At 47.9% G+C, this 15,622-nt stretch overlaps 1 protein-coding gene across 3 annotated transcripts in view; it reads left to right on the forward strand.

Moving 5' to 3' along the window:
* The window catches only part of RNF216 (ring finger protein 216), a 77,944-nt gene that overhangs the window by 58,593 nt on the left and 3,729 nt on the right, over window positions 1-15,622 (forward strand). For all 3 annotated transcript variants that reach the window (XM_069029785.1, XM_069029786.1, XM_069029787.1), the window contains 3 exons: window positions 4,806-4,903; window positions 7,239-7,461; window positions 15,298-15,367. In XM_069029785.1, coding sequence (XP_068885886.1) covers window positions 4,806-4,903; window positions 7,239-7,461; window positions 15,298-15,367 — 391 coding nt within the window. The remainder of the gene's footprint in view (window positions 1-4,805; window positions 4,904-7,238; window positions 7,462-15,297; window positions 15,368-15,622) is intronic.

The raw sequence follows: 15,622 nt of genomic DNA on the forward strand, positions 1-15,622 counted from the left end.
CAAGTCACAGCATTCCTTTCTCCACCCTGCCTGGATTTTGTGTTTGGGGTTGGGACCTGCTGCCCATCACGCCCGTTGTGTGTGGCTCCAGGACTGGAATATTGCCACAGCAATTCACTCTGGAAGGAGCTTTCCCTGCACTGGGCAGTCAGGGATCCGTGGAGTTGGGGGCCCCCTTCCCATGCTGGGTGCTTGTACATCTCTAAAGGAGGGTCTCACCCAAATGGATTGTCTTGGGCTGGATTATAGCCTCTTTATCCCAGCTTAACATCTAGGAAATCCCAGAAACAGCCATGAAGGAGTGTGTTCATGACAGCTTATCCATGCTTAAAGGTTGTATTCATTTATCTACTTCTGCATCCATTTTTAGTTAAGATCAGTGCAGCTTTATGGACAGTGAGACTTTGTGGAGAGGAAGATTCTGTGGTTCTTTTGTTTTCCCATTAACTCATCTGGTTGGGAATTGCAGCTCTTTAATTAAAGCAGCACAGTACGTACGGGCTGGCCCTGAGGTGCCGTTCTGAGGCACTTGCATTTACATGTGCTTTTGGGTAAAACTCAGCCTGTTTGGGGTCAGCCTGTTGCGGTGTCAGAGAGCAGGAGGAAGCAGCGAATCAATCACTGGGGCTCTGTCCCAGGCTGCTTCACCTCCCTCTCAGCCAACATCCCCGCGTGTGCCATCAGCAGAGAGGCCGCTGGCTGGAGTGTGCACCTCGCCCTTCCTGGGGGATGCAGGGAATCACAGCGGCACAAGGATTTAATTACCCAGCATATGGAGAGCTGAGGGAAGCGCTGGGCCCGGCTCAGAGGCACCACTGGGAGCGGAGGGCGGTGACAACAGCCGGGGCCATCGCCTGTTGTTGTTTAAGTCGAGTTTCCCCCCCCCCTCTGCATTTTGCTCAGTCAGTAAATGGCTCCGTGTAAACTCCTACGGCACAAGGGGGCACGTGGGAATGCCGTGGGCAGTCGGACTGGGATCTGCGCGGATCATCTGATGTTTTTGTCCATGTGGCATTTGTTTAGGTTGCAGTCGGGAAAAGTGATTTCTGTTACACTGCCAGCAGTGCATACAACACTGTGGCCAAGAGAATGTGGAGACTGGCAAGGAAAAGTTTGATTACTTCGGATTTTTGCCCCCTGGTGAGTGGGATGGACTTTAGGGAGTTATTTTTAGTTGATGATAGAGTGAGGAAAAAAAACTCTAGGCTGTGTTTAAAACTGTAGCATCTATTGGAAGCACCAGCAGAAGTGCTGAGGAAGATGGTAAATTCATATAACACACTCCCTGCTATCTTCTTTAGGTGCTGGGACAATTAACAAGGGTGTTGAAGGGTTGTGCTGCCCACACTAAAAGCAAAGTGTCCACCCTTGGCCAGGCTGGCCCTGAGCACAGAAAGCTGCCCATCCACTGCTGACCCTGGGAACAAAGGATCCTCCTGAACCCAAACATGTTTGTGTTAATCCCAGCTGCTTCCTGGCGGGCAGCAAGAGGAAGTGGAGCCACTGCCTCTAACAGATGTACAGTGAGGAGATTACAGGGTGCGATTAAACACCCTCTCCATCACATCCTCCCTTGGCCCGGCGCGGCAGTAATGGACTGTCCCAGGCTGCCTGCCAAGCTGGGGCAGATGTAACAGGCAGCAGATACTTAATCTCCTGTCTCCATGCCTGGTTTGGAGCAGTTTCCTGATGCCAAGGCTTCTTCAGCACCTAAAGCGTAAGCTGCCTTAGCTGTACCTGCCTGTGAGGAGGAGTGGGCTGGGAGAAGGGAGGAGAACACATGGAATTCACACCTGGAATTCACACCATCCAGAAATGATGCATTCAGCTGAAGTACTGTTAAAGCTAAAACACAGGTGCCCCTACCTGAGTACAGCAGGGCTTGCTAAGGAACCGAGTGCTGAGGAAGTTGGGAAGGATCTTTGTTTTGGTGGACCGAGTTGCTTTTTGGCCACTACACTTGGAGTAGATGATTTTAGTACTGGAAAGGACTTGTTCCCTCTTTGTGTGGATTGAGGTGGTGCCTTATATTGCTGCAGCCAGTCTCGGTGCCAAGTGCTGCTCTTCCCATGGAAATAATCTTGTCTGGTTGCAAAAATCAGCTATTCCACAGCGTGTTTAAGTTAATTAATATGGTCACAGGAGGGTACCTTCCATTATCGAACGAAGGCTGGCTCTGAAGTAAAAGAACCCTTTGTGGAAACTGTAGAGTTCAGAATTGTCATTGTGTGAGATGTGCAAAACCCTCATGAGCCAAGTGGGCTGGGTTTGACTCAGTAGAAATTAAAAAAGGTCACTTTTCTTGGGCAAGGGCTGTGACCTCAGTTGTGGTACTGGAGCAGTTGCCATTGTCTGAACCATGGGCTTCCTCCCCAGTTCTGTGTGAAGGGATCCAACAATGTGCCATTGTTTTGGGTAGAATAAGGGGGAAAATTACAACAGGTTCTGCTGACGACAGGTGTGTGGTGCATATTCCCAAGCCTCCCATGGAGAGGATGTGGCTCAGTTAGAGGCAGCACCAGGTGACACTCGGGAGTCGGGAAGCCACGGGGCTGTCCCCTTCATGGGGTGCATTGGCACAGGCACAGCTGCCTGTGGGTTTGCAGCTCCTTGAGGACAGCACGACTTGGAAGGGATGCCAGAAATGCGCACAGCTGCAGTGGCACCCGCTGTGCCGCTGTCACACAGAGAACTGGATACCTCCTGTCATGCCATCCTGGGAATCTACATGGCCGTGCCTCTTCCCTTCCTCCTTGCTTGCACAGAAATCCCTTTTCCTGAGGGCAGGAGACAACTGTTTGGCAAATAACGGCAGCCTGGGCTCCAGGGAGAGCATTGTTTCCAATAGCCACCAGGCTGGAGGCAGGAGCAAAAGGGAATGACCTGGGACGAGGGTCTAAGTGGCACCATCTGCTTCAGAAGGGCATGGTTTCAGCAGCAGAGGAGGCTCCTGGAGTTAAGTAATTGGGAATAGCAGGCTCCTGGCTGGAAAGTGTGCCAACCCTCCTGGCAAAAAGCTGTTAAATCTCTGTTGCTGGCATGTGGAAGTGGTTCTGTGTAACAGGGCTCCAAAGGCTCTTTTTAACCCTTGGTGTACATAAAAAAAAACAACCTAAGGCACTTTTGATCTCGGAATGGCATGTGGCCAGGTGTTGGGAATAGAGGGGAAGGTGGGTCCTCATGGAGGTATGTGAACAGCTCCAAGTCTGATCCTCCTGTGCCGACAACAGCCAGATGTGGCCTGCCAAAAACACACACAAAATGGTGCCTGTTTTAACAGCTTTAGTGGGAAAAGACAGGGTGTGATGAATGATTCATGAGAATCAATAGAACCCGAGGCATTTACTGCCCCTTAAAACCAGTGCCTGCCTGCCAAGGGGTGCATTTGCAAGGTGAGTGATCACAAAATCCTTTGCTGAGCTTTTGGGATGCAGTCACACGCTTGGCTCCGTGCTTGCTCCAGCCCTTTCCCCGCTGTCTGCAAACGCATCCGGCTCACCAGCCAGGCCCAGGAGCCTTTCATTCTCCAGATGAAAGCACGAGCAGTTGGGCATCTCCCAGCGAGCACAGATACAAACAAGTCCCCATTTTGCATCCCCCTCCTAGGGTGGCTTCCTTGGAAGCTTTGGCCTTCATCCTGTTTGTCTGATTCACGATCAAAAGAGTGTTGCTGCCTACGTGTATCTTGAAGCATTTTCTTCTATCGTATCTCACATAAACATCCAATTTCTTCATTAAAATAAAATGAAGGCAATGCAATCAAATAAGATCTGTCTCTGCAGATGACATCTTTTGCTGATAGTGAGACCAGGGCTGGGCAAAGGATCTTTTGGGGCCTTTTCTGGTGTGCAGGAGAAGAGGATGCTGCATAGCCAGATGGGTTTTCCTGCCAGGGGGAAAGTTGGATCTAAGAGCCTGAGCCCCAGCCATCCTGAAGATTAAACAGTTGGATCATAAAACATGTACTTTTTTCAAGTTTGATCTGGATGGTTTTTAATCTTCCTCAAATTAAAGGAAAATCCCTTGTTTGACCCAAAGCAAAATAGTTTTCTTTGGCTAGCCAACCGAAAAAATCAACTCTGTCCCCAGTGTTGGTCCAAGCTCCCTTCCCAGTCCTGCCCCATGCAGCTGTACCAGTCCTGGATGAGAGCCTTGTTGCTAAAAAGTTTGCAAGAACAAGAGAGTTCAGCCGCTTGCTCTAAGTTTAGTCCAGCTATTCTGGTTAAGTATGTAAATATTTGTTCATATTACACTATTCCACCTCAGTTTTATGGATGTTTGTCCACATTCTGTTTTTCAGCTGTTTAATTATTTATTTTGGGAGATTTTACAAAACTATATATATTTGCTTGTGTACTTGGTGAAGCTGAGGTTTTGATGTAACTGCAAGGTTTCCATCAACAGCAGAATTAGAAGCCCTTTATATGAAGGTGAAGGATTTTGGTCAGGAAACCAAGATGAACTTGATGTCTTTTGTCACTACATTTTCACCTCTGCAGTCTCCTCTGGATTGTGACCAGTTAACCTGGTGGCTGTCCCATGAGTTTTAGGTGAATTAGGATATATAAATTCATTTTGTATCCATTTTCTTGTGCTTTGGAAAGACCCTTGGCTCCATTATCTGTGGCCTTTAGCCTCCAGTGGAGGACAGACCTGCAGATACTGTACAATACTGCCAGCCCCACCCTCGGCCTGAGAACCTGCAGCTTGATGGGGAAATTTTTACAGTTCTTGAAGCTGTTAGTGGTGTATTGGATCTTTTTTTTTTTTTTTTTCCTTCCTTTAATGTTTGTTATCCTTGTCAGGAAACCTGTCGTAAGTGCCAGGGGCTGTGGAAGGAGCACATGAACCTCACCTGTGAGCAGCTGGCTGAGAAGGATGACATCAAATACAGGACATCCATGTAAGTGAGACTCCACAGCCAGGGGAAAACAGGGAGGTGGATGAACTGGGAATCACAGCACATTGTCCCTCAGTTTCTGCTGGCTGTCACTACCTTCCCCAGGAAGGTCCTGGGGATGCCAGAGCTGAGGGGTCAGACGGCTCCCAGGATGGGATTTCTGTCTGTGAAAGATACTTGGCAGCAAATCCAGCTGGTAATTTGAGAACGTGGGAAAGTTGTCACCAGCCCAGCCTGCTCCTCTGGCTGGCCCAGTGTCTGCAGGCTGGCACCTGGTCCTTCTCCGAGGTGAGAAACCCCCATTAGCATTGCTGGGGGGAGGAGGGAGGTGGTGTATGGAGGCAGAAGAGTGGATTGAGTCACAGTAGGTCGTTACTACCCTTTGAAAATCTGGAGGGGCGACCTGCACTGTTTACTCAGCTGGTGCTTTGTGGGAGAGGATGTGTTTTCTTCCCGAAGCTTGTGCCTGTTTCTAACCAGTTTGTAGGAATTGTTACAAAGTGGAGTCACATTTTGAAATATGCAGATGTAAATCCTGGCTGTTACCCTAAAATCTTTTGCAGTTTGATTACTCTCTTATCTACAGTAAATGACAAAATACTCTGCCTTTTGGAAACAAGGGAATTTTCATCCATGGAGCTAAATGTCTGGTGCAGCCAAGTGGGACTTGCACATGCTGCCCAATCCTTTCCTCTCTGATTTAGAGTCTGTCTGGCTTGAGTAGAGGTTGGAAAGCTCCACCACTGGGATTTGAATGACTTGTTTGCTCATCGCACAGTCCCTAATTCAGAACAAAATCTTTACAGATTTGATATGACTTTTCTTTGCTGATCCTTTCCCTGTAGGAAAGAGGGATGAGAGGGAGGAGGAACGAGTTGTCATGTCCCTAATAAGGAAAAAAATACCAGTTTCAAAACGTTCAGCAGATTGTGTCTGTGGATAGATAACTGCCTGATACAATAAAAACTTCCTTTTGAAGCCCTGCGTAAGGAAAGGGAAGCACAGCTGGAGTTCAGGCCAAACTTCCTGCCTTGCTCAAAGTTTCCAAAAAAAAAATTTGCATTGACAGCATCCTGTTGAGTGGCAGAGGGAAGAGCAGCTGCAGCTCCGAGGAAAGTCACTCTCAAGTTGGTTTTTTGGGTCTATTCTTAGCACATCTCCACATGCCTGGGTGCAGGTTGTGCTGGGTAGAACTGTGTGGGAACCTTGGGTGTCTGCAAGGCCAGGAAGTTCCCACCTCACTGTTCCCTGCTCCTCTGGCTGTGCTGATGGAGCAGTTTGTGGGCCAGTGCTGTAGCCTGGTTCGCTGCTGTGGTCCTCAAAATTACCTCCCTGCCATCTCCCAAACATATGTGAACTTTGCAGATGCACTGAAGCAGCTGGGTGGAGATGCCTGGCTAGGGATGATCCTTCCCCAGTGCCAGGAGAACTGTGCTTCCCTCCATGAAAACACACTGGCTTTGCTCTTCTGTCATCAAATTTCACTTCTAGGTTGTGAATTAAAGTGTAACATGATCTCCAGTGGTCAGAAAATTGGCCCTTAGGATGATAATTCATATTCTTAAGTCCTTTAATTAAATGACTGAGCTTTTCTTCATTTCTGTGCCAAAATAGTCTTGCTGTGAGCTGAGCCTGCGCTGGAGTGTGTGTCACTGCCAGGGTGTCCCTTGGGAGCAGGGATTGAGCTTTGTCCTGGATTCCCACTTGTGCTCTGTTAGATGAAAACCCATCTTTTAAACCTAAAGCAATAACCTCTGGAAAACATATGTAGGGAATCTTAGAGAAAAGAAAAAGCTTCTGTGGGGAAATGTGATTTATTTTTCAGTTACTGATTTAAATTTAACAAACACCAAGTAAATCTGGAGCATAGCAGCCAGGCTTGGAAAAGAAATATATGGTCGTGGCAACTTTGTAGCCAGAGCAACAGGCAAACATAAAAGCTAGAGGTAACAGCCAAGTGTTTGCTTTTCCTGAACTTTATCTCCTTGGCTTTATTTTCCTTCAGCCAACTCAAGCATCCATGTGCCCTTTGGCCCTTGAACTTGCATCTCAAATTCCTCCCAAGCCAGAGCCTGGTGCTTTGGCTCTCATGGAAACCAGGATCAGGGCTGCAGCATGCAGCCAGTGATTGACTTTTTTCACTTATTTTGTTCTTGAGTTGTCATGGGCTGGCTCCAAGTGGAGCTGAGCCCAGACCTCCTTGGAACAGTGGTGGCCTTGGGGATGGAGTCAGAGGAAAGAGAAGGGGGTTAAAGCCTCACTGGGGTAGTGTAACAGTAATTTTACCACGTGCTGGTGAGTACAAACACCCCTTTGCTAATTCTCCTTCTTCTTGCAGAGAGGAGAAGATGACAGCTGCCCGGATTAGGAAATGCCACAAGTGTGGGACGGGCCTGATTAAGTCGGAGGGCTGTAACCGCATGTCGTGCCGCTGCGGCGCCCAGATGTGCTACCTCTGCCGGGCTGCCATCAACGGCTACGACCACTTCTGCCAGCACCCCCGCTCTCCTGGGGCACCCTGCCAGGACTGTGCCAAGTGCTCCCTCTGGACAGACCCCACAGTAAGTAACAAAGGATTTTTGTGAATGATTCTCACCCCAGTTTCAATCACCGTCCACACCGGCGCATTGAAATACACACGTTCCACCAGGGGAAAATGGTTTTAGCCAGCACAACTTTTTTCCTTTCCCAAGGCAGCTAAAAAACCACACTGGGATCCTGCAACAGCACAGAGTCACATCTGACCACAGCTTGGAAGGAGCTGGTGTTGCTTTAGGGAAAAACAGCTCCTGTCAGATGAGGGCTTTGGCTGGAAGTGCTCTGAGTGCTGTTCTGGAGAGCGAGGCTTGTGGAAGGAGGTGGTGGGGAACAAGTGCTGGCACCAAGCACAGTAGCCAGCACTGGGACTATTGGGACTCATTCCTACTTTTGCAGCTGAGATGGTGTTGGCATGGCTTGGCATCTGGAGGCAAGGGGAATTGTGGTTTTGGTGCCCAGATGATCTGACTGCTGGCTGTGCATCCTGTCACAGAGATGCATCCATCAGAAAACTGCCTGCAAGCCCAGAGTTGTAGTTGGGTCCATTCTCAGGGCTGTTGTCAACAGCTGCAGAGGAAGAGCTGAAGCGTGGAGTGAGCTGTGAGAGAAGCTGTAGTAATTTAATACAGCTCCTATCTGTGACAGGCTTGGGAAAACTTGCTGCAGCAAGTAAATCTCTGTAAGTAGAGGTCTTCAATACTGTAAATCCAGGAGTGTTGGAAGGAGCAGGAGTTGAATTTCCTGATTTTAGCAAAGCTGTAGAGCAACGTGAATGTGGATCTGCCTTCCCAGGGCTTGCCTGAGCTTCCTTTTTCCTAGTGGTTCTTTGTCTTGAGTCTCTGCAGCTTTCCAGGCTGCTCCCAGCCCCCCTTTCTTCAGGGAATATGCACAATCCTGCATCTGCACAGAGCCAGGGAAAAGCTACTCTAAATCTCTCCCTTCTACCTCCAGACTCTTGGGGATCTCCCAGCATTGTCACAACCAGCATAAGCTTCCGAGTTTTCCGCTTGCCTGCTTTTATTCCCTCCATTATCCTGTCAATGTGAGCTGTTAAAATACACACAGACACCTCCATGCAGGCACCCCTGCAGCGTTTCTGACACCTGGTTCTGAGTTTCCTGGATTCCTGTCCCACTCCTCCCCATTTTCCAGCGGGATGCAATTCAGGGCTCGGCAGCGCAGGCATCCGTTGTTCCCGTCAGGCTGCTGATTGTGCTGGGGGATGGCATTTGTTCAGAGCCAGAGAAAACATGAGGCCTCTCAAAAAAGCTTGTACTGTACTTTCAAATAAATAAATAAATAAGCAGCACAAAGAGGCCACTGTCACCAGGCCCTTTCCACCTCTCTAATTAACCAATGTTGTGGCAAAGAAAAATTTCCCACTGTCAGCACAGAGCTGGCACTGCCTGCTCTTTTATTATTTAATTATTTTTTGGATGGTAGAGTGCTGGTGGGCTGGGGAGGTGAAGCTGGGTGACTGTCCTTGCTGCAGTGTGAAGAGTAACACAGAACTCAACTGTTGGCTTGAAGCTGAAATGATGGTGGGTACCTGTGTGCACAGTTCTCCCTCATAAGGAGCTTAGGCACACCAACCCAACCCCTCTATGGTGATCTTGCTCTCATATGGGACATGGAAACAGGAGTTACCCTGGTGGATGTAAAGACAGAAAAGGAATTTGAGTCTTGACACGGAGATTTGAAAGAGCAAAAGACCATTGCATCAGTAGTGTTCTGTCCTTTGCCAGGGATAATGTCCATCCAAGGCATGACCTTTGAAGGATCTGGTTTGAATCTAAATCCCTATTATTTACAGCAAAATTCAGGTTTCTTTAAAATAGGGAACCTTTGTTCTTTTCCAAATGTTTAATGTTTTCTGAGTCTGAAACAATTCTTGTGAAAGTGTAAGTAAACCTATTCATTAGCTTGGGTTAAAAACAAATTAAAGACAGTCCTCTAGGAATGGCAGCATCTGTTAGTCTCTGTCTCAAGTGATCTTGAGAGAGTAAAGCAGAGGCTTCAAAATTTCCCATAATTAAAGGTTAGTTAAAATCTTGTCCCTAAGCTGTAATCAGGCTGGAGTCTGATTTAAAAGTATCGGTGCAATATTTGCTGGCTCTGAGACAAGCTGCAGTTGGGCTGTGGTGAGCAGCTTCCAGGGGGGGCAGGCAGGAATTATTTAATCCCTGCATTTCTTCTGGAGCTAACTGGTGCTCTGCACCCCTGTAGGAGGTGCCAGGAGCCCTTCCCAGGAAGCTGCTTGGCCAAAATTCCTCGTGTCCCTGAGTCCACGCGGGCTCTGGCTCTGCTCTGCAGGAGGGGCTGATGCAACATTGCCAGAGACAAAGCTCAGGAAGGAGCAGTGGGAATAAAGCTCATTTAAGGATCCTTTAATGCTTAAAGAAAGCATTCAGAGGAGAGACAGTGGAGGGCCTTGAGGGAAAGCTGTATGAGGAGTGGTTGAGGCTACCTGGTTTGTTCTGCTGGAGGAGACTGAGGGGAGACTCATCACAAGGGGCAGCTCCTCACAAGGGGCAGCGCAGGGGCAGCTCCAATCTCTGCTCATGAGCAGGGACAGGACCCAAGGGAATGGCTGGAGCTGTGTCAGGGCGGTTTAGGTTGGATATTGGGAAAAGGTTCTTCCCCCAGAGGGTGGTCAGGCACTGAACAGGCTCCCCTGGGAATGGTCACAGCCCCAAGGCTGCCAGAGCTCCAGGAGTGTTTGGGCAACGTTCTGAGGCACAGGGTGGGATTGTTGGGGTGTCCGTGCAGGGCCAGGAGTTGGACTGATGATCCTTGTGGATCCCTCCCAGCTCAGGATACTTTATGATTCCATGAATTGGCTTTGGGATGCAGGGCCTATGTTTGCCCTGATTTCTAAATATCTGTAGCAAAGCTGAGGCTGCTTGTGTGCATTTCATCCAGTTCTTACAAATCCCGGGATGCAATGTGATTAATGCATTCTGGCTATTTTGGTAAACCAGGTTCTGGTCTCAAATGTATTATTTTGAATTTAATACTCGTCTTTGGGCCATCAGTAATATTGCACAGAGGCTTTTTTGGCTTTAAAGTTTTAAGATGTTTTCAGTAAACTCTTAAAACCCTCCCAAAGGCCCATCGTTAAAGTTCAAAGCAGCAGACTAATCATCATGAGGTGTTTGCAATTATCCCTCCTTCTAGTGTTATAAAAAGATGATGTTGAGAGAAGACTGTGTAAAACTTCAAATGCATCGAGGAAATGCATGAAGTGCACAGTGCTGCCTTTAGGATTTGGAGCGGGGGGAGAAGCTCCCCCTAAATTTAGGATGTGGGGTTTGTGGTGGGTTTGGGGTTTTTTTGACTGCTATAAAATGCCTCAATCATAAGCATATGGCTAATCCGGGGAATTCACAGAAAGCCATCAATATGGAATGCCTGTTGCTAAAATAACTCTACATTTCTTGAACGCCAGCGTGTGCTTCGTCCCCATCCCGGCCCCCCTTTTCCTGCAGCACTGCAGATGCCCTGTTCCAGTTACAACACAGCCTGCTTTTATCCCTGCTTCCTGCTGCATGGAGGAGCACACTGGAGACAGCCGATGCCTGTTCTTGCTCAGGCTCTCCACAGCTGATCTGGGAATGATTTGAAACAAAACCCCTTAGTCCTTTGGAAGCCTCTGTCGTGAAAAATCATTTCAAGTTTATTAGGAACGGCTGCGGCCACACGTACGTGGAAAAAAGAAAGCAGTAAAGAGGCAGAAAGGGGGAGGCAGCGGTGGTGAAGCACTTTCTAAAGTAGGGGAGGGGTTGCAGAGCCCAGAAATAGTCACCAGGATTCTTGGTTTCCCTCTTTTCAGGAGGTGGCAGCCGCTTCCCGGTGACACTTAATAATTAAAGATAACGAGAAGCGCAGGAGATAAAAACAGAGCTTTCTGAAGTTCCCTGGATGGCACTTTTGTTCTGGGCAGAGGAGGTTTTATTTGGGGGGAGGTTGTCTCTATGTGATTTGCTGAGCTTTTATCTCCTTTGCTGCTGTGTTTTCTCGTTCCCAAGGGCAGTTTGTTTCTCCAGCAGCTCTTTCTGCTTGTGGCAGGGCCCTGTGTGGATGCTGGGTGAGGCTCCTCTGCAGCAGCATTGTTGTAACGGGCCTCCCTGGCATGAAAAGGTGCCTCTCTTAGCAACCCAGCCCTGCTCCTTGGCTAATCCATCCACAGGCCGAGCCATCCGTTCTGCTGTGATTGGCTCCGTGCTCGCCGCATTCCCTGGATTCAATGGGAGAGGGCTGAAAGGAGAATGCCGAGATCCTTTCCCAGCTGGGGGATGGCAAGGGCAGGCTCCCACACTGGCCAGGGATGAGCATTTGTTTTCCTTGGCTACGGGATGGGATGGCTCCTGCACAGAGCATCCCGCTGCTGGGTCTGGGGCAAAGCTCGGTCCTGTTTTGTCTCTTGAAAACACAGCTGCAGTTAATGGCCATGTCTGCTTTCTGCAGATAAAAAAGGTGAATGCATCTCAGAGATCCTTTGCATTTTCCTCTTGGCCACCTCCCTTCTCCCGTGATGCAGCAGAGTGTGGGGAAGGGCCACGTTTTAGTGTTGCCTTGCATTTCCTCTCTGGCAGAAAAGCCAAGTTAACATCTTTGCTCAAAAAACTGCCCAGTGCCGAGACCCCCCGCTCCTCCCCCAGGGTTGGGAGGTTGCTTTTTTCTTCTTTATTTCTTTTTTTTTTTTGTCTTGCTGAAGGCAAGGCAGCTGACAGGAAGATGACTGTTAACTTGACAAGATAAATGCCTTCAATCCACACAGCCTGTGAACAGGCCATTAAAATTATAATCTAATCCTTTATTAAGGGACTTGAACCCGAGCAGGGAAACGGACACAAGAAGCTTTTGAAATCCTTCTGCAGCCTCCACCCCATGTGATGCTAAAAGGTTTCTCACCACAAAACCAGCCACACGTGTGCTAATGAAATCTTAATTTTTGGTGTGGGTGCTTTACCCCTCGATGAATCTGTCATCTCTTTAATTACTATAGTATTAAAGAACAGCCTTTGCTTTCAAAGAATTAGAAGCGTTTTGCAAGATTCACTAAAATAGCACTGGGACTTGTTGGTTTGGGTTTTTTTTTTCTGACCTGCACAATATGTATTAGGCAGAACTTGCAGCATCGGCTTTCTTTCAGAACGTCCAAAAATTACCTTGCTGTTTACATATCATCAATTCTTTTGTTCCATCTGGGATGTGGATCTTTCCTAAATACTGCAGGTATTGAACTGTGCTGTGTATTCATCACTTGCCCAATTTAATGTCAGCCTCTTAAGTAGGAAGGTGCTTGTCTTGCAGGTTGTTTTTATTCTTTTGATATTAATGGATACCCGTCCTTCAGACAATGGTGCAAAAAAAAATTCCAAGCCAAGGCTTGGTATGTGGGATTAAGTGTAAGCACTTCTTAACCTTCAAATGGGAAATTACACTTTTATCAGCAGAGAAGCAACAGGGCTGATAAGTTCTGTTCTTGAAGATGCGCTTTGTTATGGCTCTGCTGTGATTTGCGGTTTCAGAACTAGTCAGGAATTCGTCATCCTGATCCAGGTCTGTTCCTGGCAGGTTTTTGCATCCAGGGTGTGCTGTGAGCTGTGCTCCTCTTGAAATCCCCAGGGGGCTGGAGCTGAGTGGGATCTGTGGCTGCTGCACTTTGGGGAGATGTGTTTTATGTTGTCCTAGGGAGCTCTAGGGGTCAGTTTGGAGGTCTGGCAGATGGGGTTTGCTGTTCCCTGTTTCCCCCGGCGCTCTGGGAGCCGCAGTAATCGAATCCAGCATCACCTCGGGCGAGTGCAGCTGGCTCCAGCCCCGGGGCAGATGGATGTGTCCAGCCCCGTGAGAGGGAGGTCAGCTCCAGTTTAAACTGGGAGGCTGGAGCAGCCCTGGCTGCAGGAAGGTCTGGTAAAGTTGTGTTTGATGTGTCCAGTTTTGTGCACTACTGACCAGAGCTGCAGCAGCAGGGGTGGTGACCGGAAGGGGGTGTCCCTGGGAAGCACCATTTCACAGGGTTAATCATAGATTTTGTTGGAAAGGACTTTTAAGATCATCTTGTTCCATCCCCTGCCATGGGCAGGGACATCTTCCACTAGCCCAGGTTGCTCCAAGCCCCATCCTGGCCTTGGACACTTGGAGGGATGGAGCAGCCACAGCTTCTCTGGGCAGCCTGTGCCAGGGCCTCCCCACCCTCTCAGGGAAGAGTTTACTTTCTTATCACAGACTTAGACTAAAGTAACTATTTTGTTAAGTTAAAGGCCACATTTCTAGGCTTCGAGGTGAGGTTTATGCCTTTGTGTGGGGAAAGGAGGTACTGGGTGATCTTGCTCAGCTGAGCTTAAAATATATTTCTTGTCATTTAAACCTTCAGGTGCATCTTTTCCAGTAAGTGGCAATAAAATGGGCATGGTGGCTGTGTCCATTTTCAACAGCATTGCCAAAAAAAAAGTCTGGAAAGTGAAAAACAAATGAAGTCTTAAAGCTTTGAAACCAAGCTTTGAGAGTGCTGCTGGGGCAGCAAAAGAGCAGGGGATGTTTGGTTGCCTGTGGAGCATGCCCAGGTGGTTTTCCAGCTGGGAAAATGGATACTTGGGGCGTAGTTAGGCATTCCATATAAGCTCAGAAGAGCCATTCTTCAGCAGCTTTTATGGAGACAGATAGGCTGTAATTAACAGTCCATGCAAGCAGCCTGCTTGGGAAGGGAAAAAATAAAGGCATGTCCTGGAAAGTCTTAATTTTAACCATTGACTCACAGAATAATAAAAGGGAGGGAAGTATTGAGTTTTTGGCTTTCTGCACATTAAGATAACTTCAGTCTCCCAGGGAAACCTTATCTGGTGGTGGAGGAGGGGACTTCTCCACAAGCTTCCCAGGCTCTACATGTGCAGGACTGTCAGCTGGGGACTGGGAATCTTAAAAAGCTTCCAGTGTAGCTGCATGCACGAAGCATATTTTGGATTTAGTTCCAGAGCACCCTTCAAAATAAGGGATATTTTTCACGTTAAGAGTGTTCAGGAAGAAATTTGTGTTTTGGCAGTACTGAAATAAGGGTAACTAAAACAAGCAGAGTCTTGTGCCCTGTGGGGTACTTTGGGGCTCGGGGTTCCAAACACTGTCCTGGAGGTTTAGCTGCTCTCCCTGAAATCTCCACGTTTGGTTTTATCCCCACAGACATGCAGAAACTCACCTGAGGCTTCACTGCATCTTTGGATCTCACTGATGCTCTTTTGAGTTAAGAGAACTGAAGCTGATGAGAGGCAGAAGGACAATTTCAATTTCTGGCTTATATTGTGTTCTCAGTGAGCAGCAGCTCTGAATATTCTTGCTATAACCTCTAGGCAGACATTAAAGAAACATATTTCGATTTATGCCCTTCTCAGAGTTACAGATAAGATCTAAATGGCACCATTTAGCTACTAGAGCCAGGATTTAAGTTGTGTTAATTCCAGCTGTTGGGCCAAAAACTCTACAAGTGCTAGTATAATGTAAATATTTAATAGACCATTGCCATTTAAAAGATTAACAGCTCTTCAGAGGGGTGGAGCTGGGTCGCTGTTCTCTGGTTTCCATCAAGTCAATGAATTTTAGTGCTGATCTTCCTGGAAAGCTGATCCAAGCATCTTGGTCATACTCCGTAGAGTGCAGATTATTTGTGCTGCTGCAGTTCCCTCATCACAGCTTTGCTTTTGGGTAAATCTAGGCCAGCCCCAAATGAAGATGATTCAGCCAAATTCATCTTTTTTGGTTTTCCCCGTGAAAACGTGCTGAAAAGAAAAGCAGCATTGAGAGAACAGAAAGCTGCTGCAGCAGGAATTATCCCACTGATTCTTGGTGTATTCCTTGATTTCTAGGAAGATGATGAGAAGATAATCCATGAGATTCAGAAGGAGGCTGAAGAGGAGCAGAAGAAGAAGAATGGGGGTAAGTCACAGTCAGGATCAGACTGAGGATGGATGATGGGACAGCACAGAGTTCCCAGCTACTGATGGGTCTCTGGACCTTCACTGGATTCTGTTCCTCCTGGGAACTGGTCTGTTTTTAAAGTGCTGTTGCCTACAGACTTCTGCTGGGATTGTGAGCAGGCACAAGATTTGTGTCCAGCTCTCATTGTGGCACTGGTGTTGTGGATATCTCTTCTCTGCTTGGCAAGGTGGCTGAGGGACAGCAGAACCTCTG

This window comes from Aphelocoma coerulescens, chromosome 14 (assembly GCF_041296385.1).
Source record: "Aphelocoma coerulescens isolate FSJ_1873_10779 chromosome 14, UR_Acoe_1.0, whole genome shotgun sequence".
Classification (NCBI taxonomy): Eukaryota; Metazoa; Chordata; class Aves; order Passeriformes; family Corvidae; genus Aphelocoma; species Aphelocoma coerulescens.